Source organism: Wyeomyia smithii, chromosome 1 (assembly GCF_029784165.1).
Source record: "Wyeomyia smithii strain HCP4-BCI-WySm-NY-G18 chromosome 1, ASM2978416v1, whole genome shotgun sequence".
Lineage (NCBI taxonomy): Eukaryota > Metazoa > Arthropoda > Insecta > Diptera > Culicidae > Wyeomyia > Wyeomyia smithii.
This window is the reverse complement of record NC_073694.1, coordinates 133,836,073-133,849,919: the sequence shown is the minus strand read 5'-3', so window position 1 is coordinate 133,849,919 and position 13,847 is coordinate 133,836,073. Positions and strand designations below refer to the sequence as shown.

General features: G+C 34.9%; 1 protein-coding gene across 5 annotated transcripts in view; it reads left to right on the top strand.

Moving 5' to 3' along the window:
• Positions 1-13,847, top strand: part of LOC129719115 (steroid hormone receptor ERR2) — a 98,313-nt gene that overhangs the window by 70,598 nt on the left and 13,868 nt on the right. Inside the window, exon 1 of one of the 5 annotated variants that reach the window (XM_055670569.1) lies at positions 9,430-9,890. The exons of 3 other annotated variants lie outside the window; for them this stretch is intronic. Coding sequence is in view for 1 of the 2 variants with exons in the window: in XM_055670533.1 (XP_055526508.1) it covers positions 10,113-10,139 (27 nt within the window). In the remaining variant the exon portion in view is untranslated. Of the gene's footprint in view, positions 1-9,429; positions 10,140-13,847 lie in introns of those variants that run through there. One more of the 5 variants, XM_055670533.1, reaches the window with a different exon arrangement.

Sequence of the window (13,847 nt, the reverse complement as noted above, 5' to 3'; positions counted from 1 at the left end):
GTTTTAAAGAACAAGCAATCAAAACTTCTTCAAGTACATCGTAAAACTGATATTGTTACTTGGGCTCCTCACCCATGTCACAACATGTCATAATATTCGAAACCATATAACCATATTTTGCAGGTCAACCAGTTAGTGTAAGGGAACCATGTTTCCCTCAGGCCCATATTAGCTATCAGTAACCCAGCTATAATCCCGTATTGGCTTCGCAGCGGTTTGGCGTATTTTGCTAATGACAGCTTGTCGTGAAATTTTTTGACATATTTTTGCTTTTGATTTGCCCGTTGATATCCACCAAACTTTGATTTACTGTTTTCAGTCCAGCAAATAGTTTTGCTGCATTTTCGTTATTTACTGCATCACTGGTTTTCAGTAAATTATTCGATTAAATGCTGATTTATAGTAAAAATGAAATTATAGAATGAAATTCAGTAAATTGTGGAACAGAATTACAGCAACATTAAAAAAAGCTGTGAATCTGCAAATAAGGGAATTGCTGAGATTCTTCAACAAAGTATTTTGCTTAATCATTAAAAGACATTTTGGTGTACACGTACATAGGGATTTTTGACGTGTGATTACTTCTTTGTTTTCTATACTGGAATGCATTTCGTGAATTCGGAAATGAAACTGGCAAATGTTGCGTCATATTTCGAACGATAATAACAGCATAACCACATGATGGATAACAATAACCAATGTGTTGTTGGATAGATAAAATGTTGAACAATGTTGTAATACGCTAGTTATCGTTACACTAGGGTCGCTTTTTACGCGGGTTGTTTTTATGCGTTTCTTTAAACGGGATATTTTTACGATAACGCGGAATATTTTTACTCGATTCGGAAGATTATTTGTACGCGATATCAAAAAAGTTTAGTATAAATATATCGAAACTAATCTTTTCAATGCGGTACAACCAACCGCGTAAAAAGCGACCCCAGTGAATTATTCTCCATTGCTAAGCGGAAAATATTGATAAAAAGTTTCGAGGATGATTTTACCCGAACAATGAACCAATCACATGCGAGTATTCCTAGCACAGTCGACGTGAATAGACACCAACCATTTCCTGTGATATTCTCTGTATCATAAACTTAGACTTATTTGATGTTTCTAAGGTAAAAGTTTTGCGAATAGTTTGAAACAACCCTTATTTTTGAACAATTTATTATTATTTATGCTGTTAGAGCGTAAAAAAACTGATGTCTTGAAAGAAAACATGCAACATGGTAAAAGTAACAGTACTGTACCGAGTAATGCACCGCAGGTCTCTTTATGATTGCAGCGGTACACTTCTATTCGTACTTCAGCGGTACTATTCGTATTGCAGCGGTACACTTCTATTCGTGTGCAATCGAGGAAAAACTGCAATTCTGCTGCTGATGGTGATTAAAAGATTATTTCATGAATATGATTACCATATATTACGCAACAAAAATTGTACATTTTTACAACGGTTATTAGTTATTTTTATTTCATTTTATCTTCGATATTGACTAAACAATCGTGATCGGTATGAAATCGAAAGAGTAAATTCTTGAATATACACACTTTTAGAAAAGAAAAGTTGAAAAAAAATCCAAAATCAAGAATAATGGACTTCCAGTTGTAGAAAGTGTATTTGAAACATAATTTTCACCTGTGCCTTGTGTCTTCGCATGTGTATACTGTTATGTGTATAGTTTTAAGCACTCAATTTATTTGATCAATTTTCTGGATAGGACAACCAAGTGGTATATCTGTTCCAATTTATTTGTGTCATAATTTCGTGAAAAATGAACCATGAAATACGTATTTCATTGAGTTTGGAGCAAAAATTACGTATTATTCTAACTGCTGGGAAAAAATCTATTAATATCTCAAATAGTCCTACAGTTTGGTGGTCATAAGACGTCGAATTCAAAATTATTAAATCTAGCGGTTCCGCAGTTTCACATGAACAAGCATCAGACTCTCTAAGACTAAGCTGAAGAATGGGCAGTATAAATCAAATTTATATTGCATGCTTTGATAAAACTCGTGAAAATGCGATGGAGATAAATATTATGAACTTTTTTTTTTGTTTGTTCGTTTGTATTTTGAACTTATATTTTTATTGAATTATGAATGCGCATCTTTTTACTCAAAATATCAAAAATTTCATTTAAGTCCAACACAAAAAATCCAATTTTCATCATTTCGCTAAATTCACGGTTAACTTTTTTTACCGTGATAAAATCTAGAAAGCACTGTACAGCGAATTCAACTTTTTTCGAATTGCTGATTGCTTCGATTTTTTGCTGGAACTTGTTGATAGTTTTGTTAACAATAATTCTTATGTTTACATAGCTTCTTATCACAGATTCTTCTGTTGTTCGGCTTCGATATTATTTTCAGTGTAAGATTCAGAGAATAAATTTAATTTAATCAGAGTTAAATAAGACAAAACCATTCATCTTGATAACGTATTATTGGATCTGGTTTTTGAGGATATAGAGTTAATTCTGATTTAGACGCATTATGAGAAATTCTTGGTACTTCTTCAACAACAACGATACGCTTGTGCTTTGTCGAATGAATGCTGTTTGCACAAAAAAAACACTAAAATATCGCCAAGTGTAATCGATATTCTTTCGAGTGTTGGTCAATATATTTCTAAAAAATTTAAAGAACGGCTGAGAAAAAAATACGTAAGGCATTGCACAAACGAATTAATTCTGTTTGCGGATTCTGTAACCTTTGTAACAAAACAAAAAAAAAACAGTGTTTAGTCCCCCACTATTTCATACAACCCTAGGGTTGTATACCTTGTAGTATTTTTCAAATATGGGATAGAAACCCCAAATTGCAATGAACCAACAAAATATAATCCCATTTTACGTCATCATTTCGTACAGCCTATATGAATGCACACCTTCAAATTTTAAATGTTCATGAATTGCCCTAAGACACGTCAATCGCTACCTGCTTTTTGTCGTCGTTACCAGGTCTCATTCCGGTCCAGACAAATTATTGTGACTGGTATTCCGGAATTCAGATAGGATGTAAATTCGAGGGTCAGTTTTTGAATATTATTTGAAATGCATATTGTCCATAGAAGACACTCAATTGAATTTCGAGCTTCTTTTTGTGAGGCGATGTGGTGGTCTTGATCTTGAAAATTGTTTTAACCCGCCAACTGACTGCAGCTTATTCTTCAAATATTTGTGATAGAGATTAATTATAATTAAACAAGTAAGCTGGAATCATCTGCAAAATATAGTGTAGCTATCAAGAAAATTCCTCAATAAAATATCGAAGACAGTGGTACAAAAACTAGAAGATACAGCAGTTATTGTATTCAAAATTTATGTCTCTATGCCAATCTATTTTCGGGCAACTGATCAGCTGAGATTGAGACGGAACAAAAAACAACTCAAGATTGATCTGCACTTTGGAAATCGAAGCTGCTGTCGTTCGCATTTGGCTATGAATTATTTTACCATAGTATTATATGGGTTTTAGAGGTCTTTCAAGGTCTTAGCCGAATCGGTAACGAATCAGCACGCTTTGAATAAGTGAGAGAGTGACTAGGAAGTGCCCGGATTTCACTAATAATTGTATGCAATGCCAGCCAAAAAAAAAAAAAAAAAAAAAAAATATATATATATATATATATATATATATATATATATATATATATATATATATATATATATATATATATATATATATATATAACAATCACGTTAGTGCAAACGTGATTGCACTCCTCCGAATTACTCGTAATCGTGAATTATGATCTGTACGAAGCCAAATATAGATCAGCTAGACGTAGGTTGTGTTTATTAATCAATGCGCGTAACAGCGATAATCCTGTTTATTTACCGCGTCTAGTTTCACTGGGAGAAAGTAGGTACCGAGGCAAGTGGAATTAGTAGCGTACAGTATTTTTCCAGACTTTTGGTGATCATGTATTTCTACAAGAAAATGTTTTGATCGACTGATGGACTTTTGGATTAATTTTGCTTATGGCAAAGTCAATATCTCTCGATTATGCTTGATTCAACTTGTTTGCTTATGTATTAAATTTTTCACAAAAATTAGTAACTGCAAAGCAAAACATTACGCAGTCGAAGTAGAACAAGGATTTCGCATCAACTCGACTGGGAGGCTAGTAGCACCTTCTCAGAATTCAATGAAACTTTGTCGCTGGGTAGGCCTTACTATTCGAAACTATTAATAAAAATAGATTTGAGATCCTACGCTAAAAAAAAAAACATTTAAAAAAAATATTTAATTTTTTTTTTTGAATTTTTGATTAAAATTCTTCTGAACAAACCATATTGGGCACTCATAAGGAAAAAAAGTTTTTTAACAAAAACTTTTTCAAACGGCTCCTAAACGACCATGTATGAAGCCACTTGGAAAAACCTAAATTAATCCACCTAGCGGTCAGACCCAGCCTTTCTCATTCAAACTTATTATATGTAAAAATAGATTTACGTAAACGCTTCAATCCAATTAATGTATATTCACTCTTAAGGTTCTAAAAAAATGATGTTGTAATCTATACATATAAAAATGCAGTCCGGTCTGTCTGTCTGATTCATATAGACTTGAAAACTACCGAACCGATCGACGTGAAAATTTGTATGTAGGGGTTTTTGGTGCCGATACAGGTTCCTATGATAGTATGAGACCCCTCCTTCTTCTGGAAGGGAGGGGTCCCATACAAATGAATCACAAATTTATGCACATCTCGAGAACTAATCAACTAAATGGAACCAAATTTGGCCGGTAAATGTTTTTAGTGGTAAAAAATATGTCCATAATGTTTTTACACCCCTCCTTCTTTTGGAAGGGAGGGGTGCCATACAAATGAAACACAGATTTCTGCACATCCTGAGAACTAACCAACTGAATGGAACCATATTTGGCAGGTGAATATTTTTAGAGGTAAAAAAAAGGAAAATGGTTTGACACCCCTCCCTTTTCTATGACGGAGGGATCCCATACAAATGAAACACAAATTTCGCACAGCTCAAGAACCAATCAAGAAAATACAATCAAATTTGGTATGAGAATGTTTTTAGAGGTAACTGATATGTCCATGATGGTTCGACGCCCCTCTCTCTCTTCTGGAAGCACATGTTTCTGTACAAATCTCTGCACATCTCGCGAACTAATCAACTAAATGAAACCATATTTGGTTGTTGAAAGTTTTTAGTGGTAACAAATATGTTCCATAATCAACCTCAGACAACATTTTGGATTGTTTCTGGAAAACAGCCAAAAATGGCCGATTTCCACCCAATATAATAATATCCGGATCTAGAATGATACACAGGAGCTCAAATCGACCACAGATACCATTTTGAATTCCAAGATGACGACTTCCGGTTTCTGAAAAACAGCTGAAAATGATCGAATAACTACCAATATGGGTGTTTCTTCAACCAGAATGACGCTCAGGGGCCAGAAGTTATCTTAAATACCATTTTGAAATCCAATACGGCGACTTCCGAGTTGTTAAGAACAGCCTAAAATAACCAATCAGGCACCATTTTGAATTGCTTAATGGCAACTTCTAGGAAACAGTCGAAAATGACCGAATATCGAATATCGAGATGATGCATAGAAACCAAACATTGGTCAATGTTGGACACCATTTTGTATTTAAAGTCGACCACTTTTACTTTCTGGAAAACAACCAAAATAACTAAATACCTCCCAAAATGGGTATTTCCGATGTCATATTGATGCCAAATCTGCTGAAAATGACCGAATACCACCCAATACGGCTATATTCAGAATTAAGGCGATGTACAGAAGCCAAAAGCCGAGGATGTTGTCATTTCGATAAAACCAATCATTTCAAACGATTTTTTATTTGACTTTGTTCATATCCTATGGCCGATTTGTCGTGTATTTGCAGACTTTAAACATATCGCAAGGAATCAATGAATTTGGAACGTTCAAATAGTACGACACCACATTTAAATTATGTTGAGGCCACATATAACGATCAAAGCGAGTATAATTTCAAATAGTCTTTGAATTTCTTTTCTTTCCGTAACTTTTGAGCCACATATCAAATTGTTATTTGTAAGTTTGAGAGATGGCTCGTTCGTATGACACTAGTTATGTTCAAATAAGTCATGTAATCTTTGCGATAATAGACTTCCGTTGTTTTATTAACAATTTAATACATAACGGTTGCTTAAGTTCGATTATAATCAAATGAAATGGGAACGTATAGGACAAACTTTGAAACCACGTGTTCAATCATAATGCTTCAGTTAACGCTTAACTAGTCCGCTCATCTGATAGTAATATTGATCAATTTGGTTGTGTAGTTTCTGAGATAATGAAGTTTCGTGATTTTCACATTTCGGTACAATACAGACGAAGTTACAGTTCGATTACAGCAAAATTCAATAGGGTGTTATGAGGCAGCTAGACTTTTCATTTGACACTAGTTTTGTGGAAATCGGGTCAGCCATCTCTGAGAAAATTGAGTGAGTCCAAGTAGTCTTCGGAATATGTTTCTTTTCATAGCTTGATTTCCCCTTTTTTAAATATAACAGTCAAAGTAATAGTCCGAGTGCAAAACAAATCAATAGGGTCCTACGGAGCAATTGGACCTTCCATTTGACACTGATTTTATCAAAATCGGTCCAGCCATCTCTGAGAAACATGAGTGAGATAAAACAGTCTTGAGAACACGTTTCTTTTCATAACTTTTGAACCACAAGTTCAATCTTAATAAAATTCAAAAGTTAAGGTTTTTTCAGGTAGCCCGTTCATTTGAAACCAATTTTGTTCAAATCGGTTGTGTGGTTTTAGAGATAATGATGTTTCATGATTTTTACATTTTGATACATAGGTGCTTATTACGGGAGACACTTCACGGTGGAATATATTTCACTCTCACGCTCACTTCACTTTTTTAGACCTATTCCCGATTCCACCTCAAGTGAGGTGACAAAAATCACCTCCGTGGAGTGAGATTGACAGTGAAGTGAAATTGAGAATAGGACAAGTGAAATGAGATTGTTTCCCAGCTCAAAAAGCTCTAAGTCCCAGAAAGTTGTTTTTTCCCGTTTTTTTTAGATAACACCAGATCTTGACGTGTTCTGCATTTCTAAGACATTCGGCATCAAAAAAAAAATGTTTTTTTCGGGATCGAAAATTTCCTGAACTAGTTTGCATTTTTTTCATCGGGCAAAAAAATGAAAAATTGACCGCTTTAAGGCACGGATCAAACTCTGATTCGCTTCGTTACTGAAGAATAAATCCAATATTTACCATTAGATCACAAATCAATCAACTTTAAGACTTATGGCAGCTTCGTGGAATCATTTCACCGTTCAAAATGGTCGTGAAATAATTCCACGCGAAACGTCGCTTTTTCCGTTCTCACTTCACTGATATGACACTCATAATAACCCAGATTCCACGGCAGATGTCACTTCGCGACGTTTTTCTCGCTTACGTGAGTCCCGTAATAGGATTTTGTTCCCTTCACTCTGATTTCACCGTGAAGTGACTCCCGTAATAAGCACCATAACCTCAAAACTAAAAATCCGATTACAATAAAATTGAATAGGGTCTTATGGGACAACAAGACCATTCATTTGCAATTAATTTCTTGAAAATCGGTCCAGCCATCTCTGAGAAAAGTGAGTGAGGATAAAAATCTGCACATACATACACACACACATACACACACACACAAAAAATGATCAGCTCGTCGAGTTGAGTCGAGTGATATATGCCATTCGGCCCTTTGGAGCACTTTTATATCTTCGGTTTTGCAAGTGTTTGCTATACCTTTCTAGGAGAAAGGCAAACATTTTTCCTCAAGAGTGCCCACTTTGGTTTGTTCAGAAGTGATTTAGGCTACAAACATACCTTCAATATCACTTTTTGTGTATTTGTAATCTGTGTAGGATCTCCAAACTTATTTTTTCAATATTTTCAAATGAAAATTCAAACAATTTCCTAAAAACCATCCTTTGACATCCTTTCTCTAACTTTTGTTATTACTGAACGTCTGAGAAGAAAAAAAAACCGGAAACCACGTCAAACAGGGAAAAGTTTTTGTTTGTTCTTAAAAGGGCGTTTGTTCATAAAAGGTCTCACTTTGGTTTGTTCAGTTGAATTTTAGGTACCCAACTGAACTGTCTATTTAAAAAAACTAATTTTGAAAAAAAAACTGAGATGACCGATATTTTAAAATCACTTTTTGTTTTTGTAATGATTTATTCCAGTGTAGGATCTTATCATTTTCATAATTTTTAATTTTAAGATTTAAAAAATAATGTTCGAATAAATTTGTATTTCATGTTTCAATAGGAGTATACCGCTTCTTCAGTGCATATTTTAACATTTGATTATTTAAAATTTTATCTTTGTCATAATTTTGATAGGGTTCGAAGTTTTCCAGTTGAGGTTTCATAATAATTATTTTATTTGAATTATATTTTGATTTGTGTACAGTTCAAATTTTATTTTGGTATTCCTGATGGTAACTAACTAGACACCCGTATTTTCTTTTTCATGTTATTAGTTGGGGAATCTGCGCGTATCACAGAGTCGAATAATGAATCATTGCCGACGATCTTATGTTTTAAACATCTATCAGTAATTATTGCTCGCACAGATCTACCTTTCAGAAATTTTTGAAGCTCGAGTGTCATCATACGTTCATATGATTGTAGTAGCTTCGGCATCCATTTTCAATGTATCCGCCTTCCCTCAATTATCCATATGATTTCGCGGGGTCCCTTTCCGAAACCCACACTGACAGCTGTTTCTGGCGTATTCGACGTTAGTGTATCAGTAGGTGTACGCCACCTCGTGCCTTTGTGATCTTTGGGAAGCGAGCCGCGATGTTTTCATCGTTGTTTCGAGCTTCCCATTCAAAAGCGCCAGACTTTTTATATTGGTACAGTGAGCATTTATTTTCTCAGTACTAGTGGATCTTAGGCAGCCAGGATTTTCGAATATACCTATTGTTCTATGGTCAACTAAACGATTCAAGGGTTTTAGTTAGAGAGCGTTTGCACATTTTATAAGCTAATAATAGTGAAGGTTCTGCTAGCATGTGCTTGTTTCAATCCAACCCGAGTTGTCTCTTCATAGAGTGTTGTAGTAGATTGGTTTGACTGTACATACATCTGGCTGTCATGATTATCGGCATCACCATCATCATCATGATCATTACCGGCGTCATTCGACGGTGTACCGGCTGAAGTTTATATTGCTAGGCCCCAAAGCGCTTCAGCCAGAAGAGTGAGAATATATGAAAAATAAAATCCGCGAATCGTATCTCTTTCAGTGCGAGACTTCATGTCGCTCGATTCGGATCTAAATGCGCCAGTTCTGGTCTTGGAACGAGTCAGAACTTTTACAGTATAATATTATGCTCAGTGCATAGAATCTAAGTTACGAAAGGTTTAGTATCGACAATTGAAGCGGTATAAACAAAAGCTTTTGTGAACTACATTTTTAGTGTCTTTTTTTGTCGAAGTGTCTGACTGAAATGAAACCAAAATTCGAATTTTAGTTTAAGGACTTTCAAACCAATCCAGAAAAACCTGATCTAGAGATCCACAGTGCCAACAAAGCCGTAAAATTTAATAACAATTTGGTGTTGTTTTCTACGTCTTGAGTATATGTGTTACTGCGGTTGAAATAGCGAGAATAAAAGTGAATTTTTGCTTTTCTTCTTCTGCTTTGCTTCCGATAGACGGTAGGAGGCAAGCGCTCCAAAGTTGAAGGAAATGAACAAAACATAAAGTGGTGGTGTTGTCGGCTGATGTGTGTTCAGTTCACCGTTGATACGCGAAGAACTAGCGAAACTTGCAAGCGAATTCGGCCAATAAAAGGAAGAAGTACACAGATTGTAATTATTACATTAGGTGTGTTGCTCGTTTTTTTTTTGTATGCTTCTGATTTCTGGGGGTATAGAAGCAAGCGCAATAATTGTGTGTCAGCTTGACTAGGTGAAGTGGAACCGGCGTCTGATTTGAAGTAGTAGTTGTATACGACTTCACAAACAAAATAAATTACAGAACCCAATTTTCTGTTCTTACTATCGTCAGTAGTTAGCGTGCGAAAGAAGTGACTAGTAGATTCAAGTGATGATGGATAGCTGGATGCAAGAAGTGGTAGGTGTTTACATCTAGAAAATGAACTAGTATTTGTTTGGTTTACGTTTGTCTACAAATTGTTATGCAATGCCAAACTTATGCTGGAATCTTCAGTTTAGAATTTTTGTTGAATAAATGCTATGTTTTGTGGTGTTCATCGTTTCAGGAACAAACCTTTGAAATCTATCTAGAAGAGGTAGCATATTGTTTTATCCAAATCGAAACAATAATAAACGTTAGTGTTATATTTTTCTCAGTTTCTTGAAACTTCTATCTGGGTAAAACAAAAGTTTTTTTATACCAAAGATCGACTTGTTACGAAAATCAAATTAGAATGAGTTGAGCTGTGAATGGTGTTCCATGCCCCGGGGTTCTAGATTTAAACTTTAGTGTGATACTAAGTCTTCGTTGTGAATGACTTGAGCTACGGCGTAACATCGACTACGAAGGATTTGAGTGGACAGTGTAAATATCAGTATCATATTTCTTTTTGGTTTATTTCCGTTGTCACAATTAGTTGTAAGTGGCCAACTGACAAAATTATATCCATCTAGAACTAGTGTTCATTAAGTATTTAGTTTAGATTTCTTTTTAAAAGCAAACGGGTAATATTCCAAAATGTGGTCAGCAGGAATTATAAGGATTAGGAGATGACAGTCACATTTTGTATATGTAAGTTGATCTTATTGAGGACAAAGTGATTCAATTGTTTGCTTTATTCAAAAAATCAAAAATAATTTGACAGTTTATTCAGTACTTAATAGTGGGCATGAATTGTACTATTGTCTTTATTTTTAATTTATCGCAACATATCGCTACACAAAGTAAACTATTTTTTAAGAGCACACCGAAAGTGAGATGTTTTTATCCTCTTATTAATAGACATTCAAAGCTTTGTTCAAAGAATAAACTTTTAATTTACAAATTTTCAAACCAACAGTACTTTATGTTGTGCTAATTTGGTCAAACTGTTGTTTAACAAATGAGAAATCAAAGGATTCAGAATAAAGTTATTTTTTCGATTTTCTAGTGTCGAAATATTAGAAGCTATTATAAGTAAAATTATTACCGACTTTCAACGAAAATCGTTGCAATCCTTAATTGCTACGACAAGCTTTCTTTATAATCAGAACGTTTGCAATTATGTTAGTTGTAAGATAATATCCCCTTTCTTGACAAGTGGGGTTAAACCCTACGATAGAGATTTTACAGGTTTAAAGAAATCGTTAGAGTCACTATCCTGTGCACTAACGAAGTCTATGTCGAAAAAAAATCCAATAATCTGGGCTCTGCTTCCATATTTATGCGTAATCCTCTTGTGTTTTAATTATATTTACTCGTGGGTACGCATGCCAAAAGAATTTAATCATTCTAACTCGAACGTGGCGTTTCTGGACCGCTTGAGGTATGAAATCTAATGCTGCTCCTCATGTGTCCTATAACGTTAATGAATAGTAAAAGCTTTAGTATGGTTTATTTAGAAGGGCGTTAAATTCCTGGATGTTTCCGTTGGCCAGAGACTTTTATCGTAGAGTTTTTGATTTTTTCTTTTCTTTTGAAATTCGAAACAATTCTAAGCTGGAAAAATGATTCGTTTGTAAAAAAGCACGAGTGATAGTGATTCCATGAGTTTGTCATGCAATCGTTCAGTGCTCATTGGCTCGAATCAGTAATTCAAATATCATCTTTACGCTGTTGCACCTACTGCTGTACGGAGCTTCCATACTGCTAGAACATTCAAATGTATTTTACAACGTTCGAATGAAATCAGCTGGTTCAACGAGTATGAATCAATAACTGGGCGACAGTATACCCTTACAATGTCTAGCGTTCGGATACTGTCGTTTCCATAACATTTCTCTCATATTTTTCTGCAACCAAGCGTGTCGCCAAGCATACAGAATTGAGGGTTACATTTATTCATTATAATCCCCGTTATATAATTAGTATTTTGATTAATTGAATCTTGAAAGTTTTTCTTCTATAGTTAAACTATACTATAATTCTCTTTCAATGCTTACTATCTGTGTTGGCAACAGCAAACAGATGAGCAAGCTCTCACTCGGAAGGCACATGCAACTTGCGCAATGTTCTTTTGTTTTGCTCATACCGCGGGGTAATGTTTTGAAACATCTTCACTGATAGCATAATTGAATCAAACTCTATCATACATCGGTAACCCGAAACAATTTCCATTATATAAACACCGTACCTACCTTCAAACCTATTTAGTAAGAAGTTGGTATCGTCGATTTTTTTTTTATTTTTTTAACTGACAGAGTTGACAAATGTGGAAACTAAAGGTTCCTAGAATTACGCGTTTTCAGCGCATCATTCGTTAAAATATTTTTTTTTTTGAAACAATTTCTCCTCCAAATTTATATATTCAAATTTGCTAGTGATATTTCAATGCCAACATTTATATATCTGTGCGTTTATTTAGTGTGAGTATATTAAATATCCTGCGTTTGCTAATATTTGTGCACACTGTGGACTAGATATAACATTCCACTGACAATTTCCACATAATTTCATCTTCATCAAAGTTGTAGGCTATTTTGCTTTCACTTGATCTCCATATCAGAAAGAAGGCGATCCAACGCATCGCACAAGCTGGGAAAACATTTCCCACACACCAAACAACAGATAACCCAAGCAACAATTGAAACATAATAAAAAAATAAATTGTGATCATTTGTTGCACTAATGAAATTCCGAGGTTTTAAGAAACATTTTTTGTTACTACGATGAAATTGTAAAGAAACAAGCAACAACTAAAGTTACATCGCTGCTTCAAAAATCTTCACACCAACAACGTAATTCGCGAGGTTAGATTTGTTGTTGAAACGTATAAACGGCATTTGAAAACCTAACCTTCACTGAATAGATCTAGTGGGTGGAGCATACAGGTTGCCAACGTGATGCTTGCGAGATACAAAAAACAAACACACAAAAATACTTCTAAAAGTTGCTGTCATGTTCTGAAGCCATGTAACAGCAACTTTTGCTCAATCGCCTTATATTTGTTTTTGAGATGAGGTTATTCACTGCGTTGTAACTCTTGGGTGCTTGGACTAGAAGTCGTCCAAAAAGTGTGGGTCTCTGAACGATATGATAAATTGCTTTGAATTTCATTATCACGCTAAGGTACTGATGGATTGAAGAAGCAAAATTAAAAACTGGTAATGACCATTGCATTGGCATGATAAGGGAAGCAATATTTAAAACTGAGCCATGAACTTGCAATGCAGCATTAACCATGTTGTTATCAAATTCCATGCATAAGTTCATACACATTGCGGTTTCATTCTTGAAACTTGTGTTGAAACAACGAAAATGTTGCAATTGGCTCCACCTCCTGCGCTTTTTTTGTCATTGTGTATGAAACTGAGATGTAACTGCAACTTAATTTCGCATAAGAATTTGTTGCTGTGATGCACAAAGCTCATTAACGAAACAAATTTTGCTGCTTGGGAACCGGGGCTTGTCATATAGCAGCAACGAAAATGATCGTATTTCATAATCCTTCGTTTGGCACTGACTAGAGTAATGACTCTGATGATGATTATACCCCGACGCTTGGCGAAAATTTTCGATAATGAGTTGGCTACACACCCCTTATTTACGCTAGTTTGCCTTGAACTTGACCGAGCAAAAATGTATATCTATGTTCCACTCATATGGTCGGGTTCTCTGCGCTCGTGTGGTCGTTAAGTGTAGTGTTAA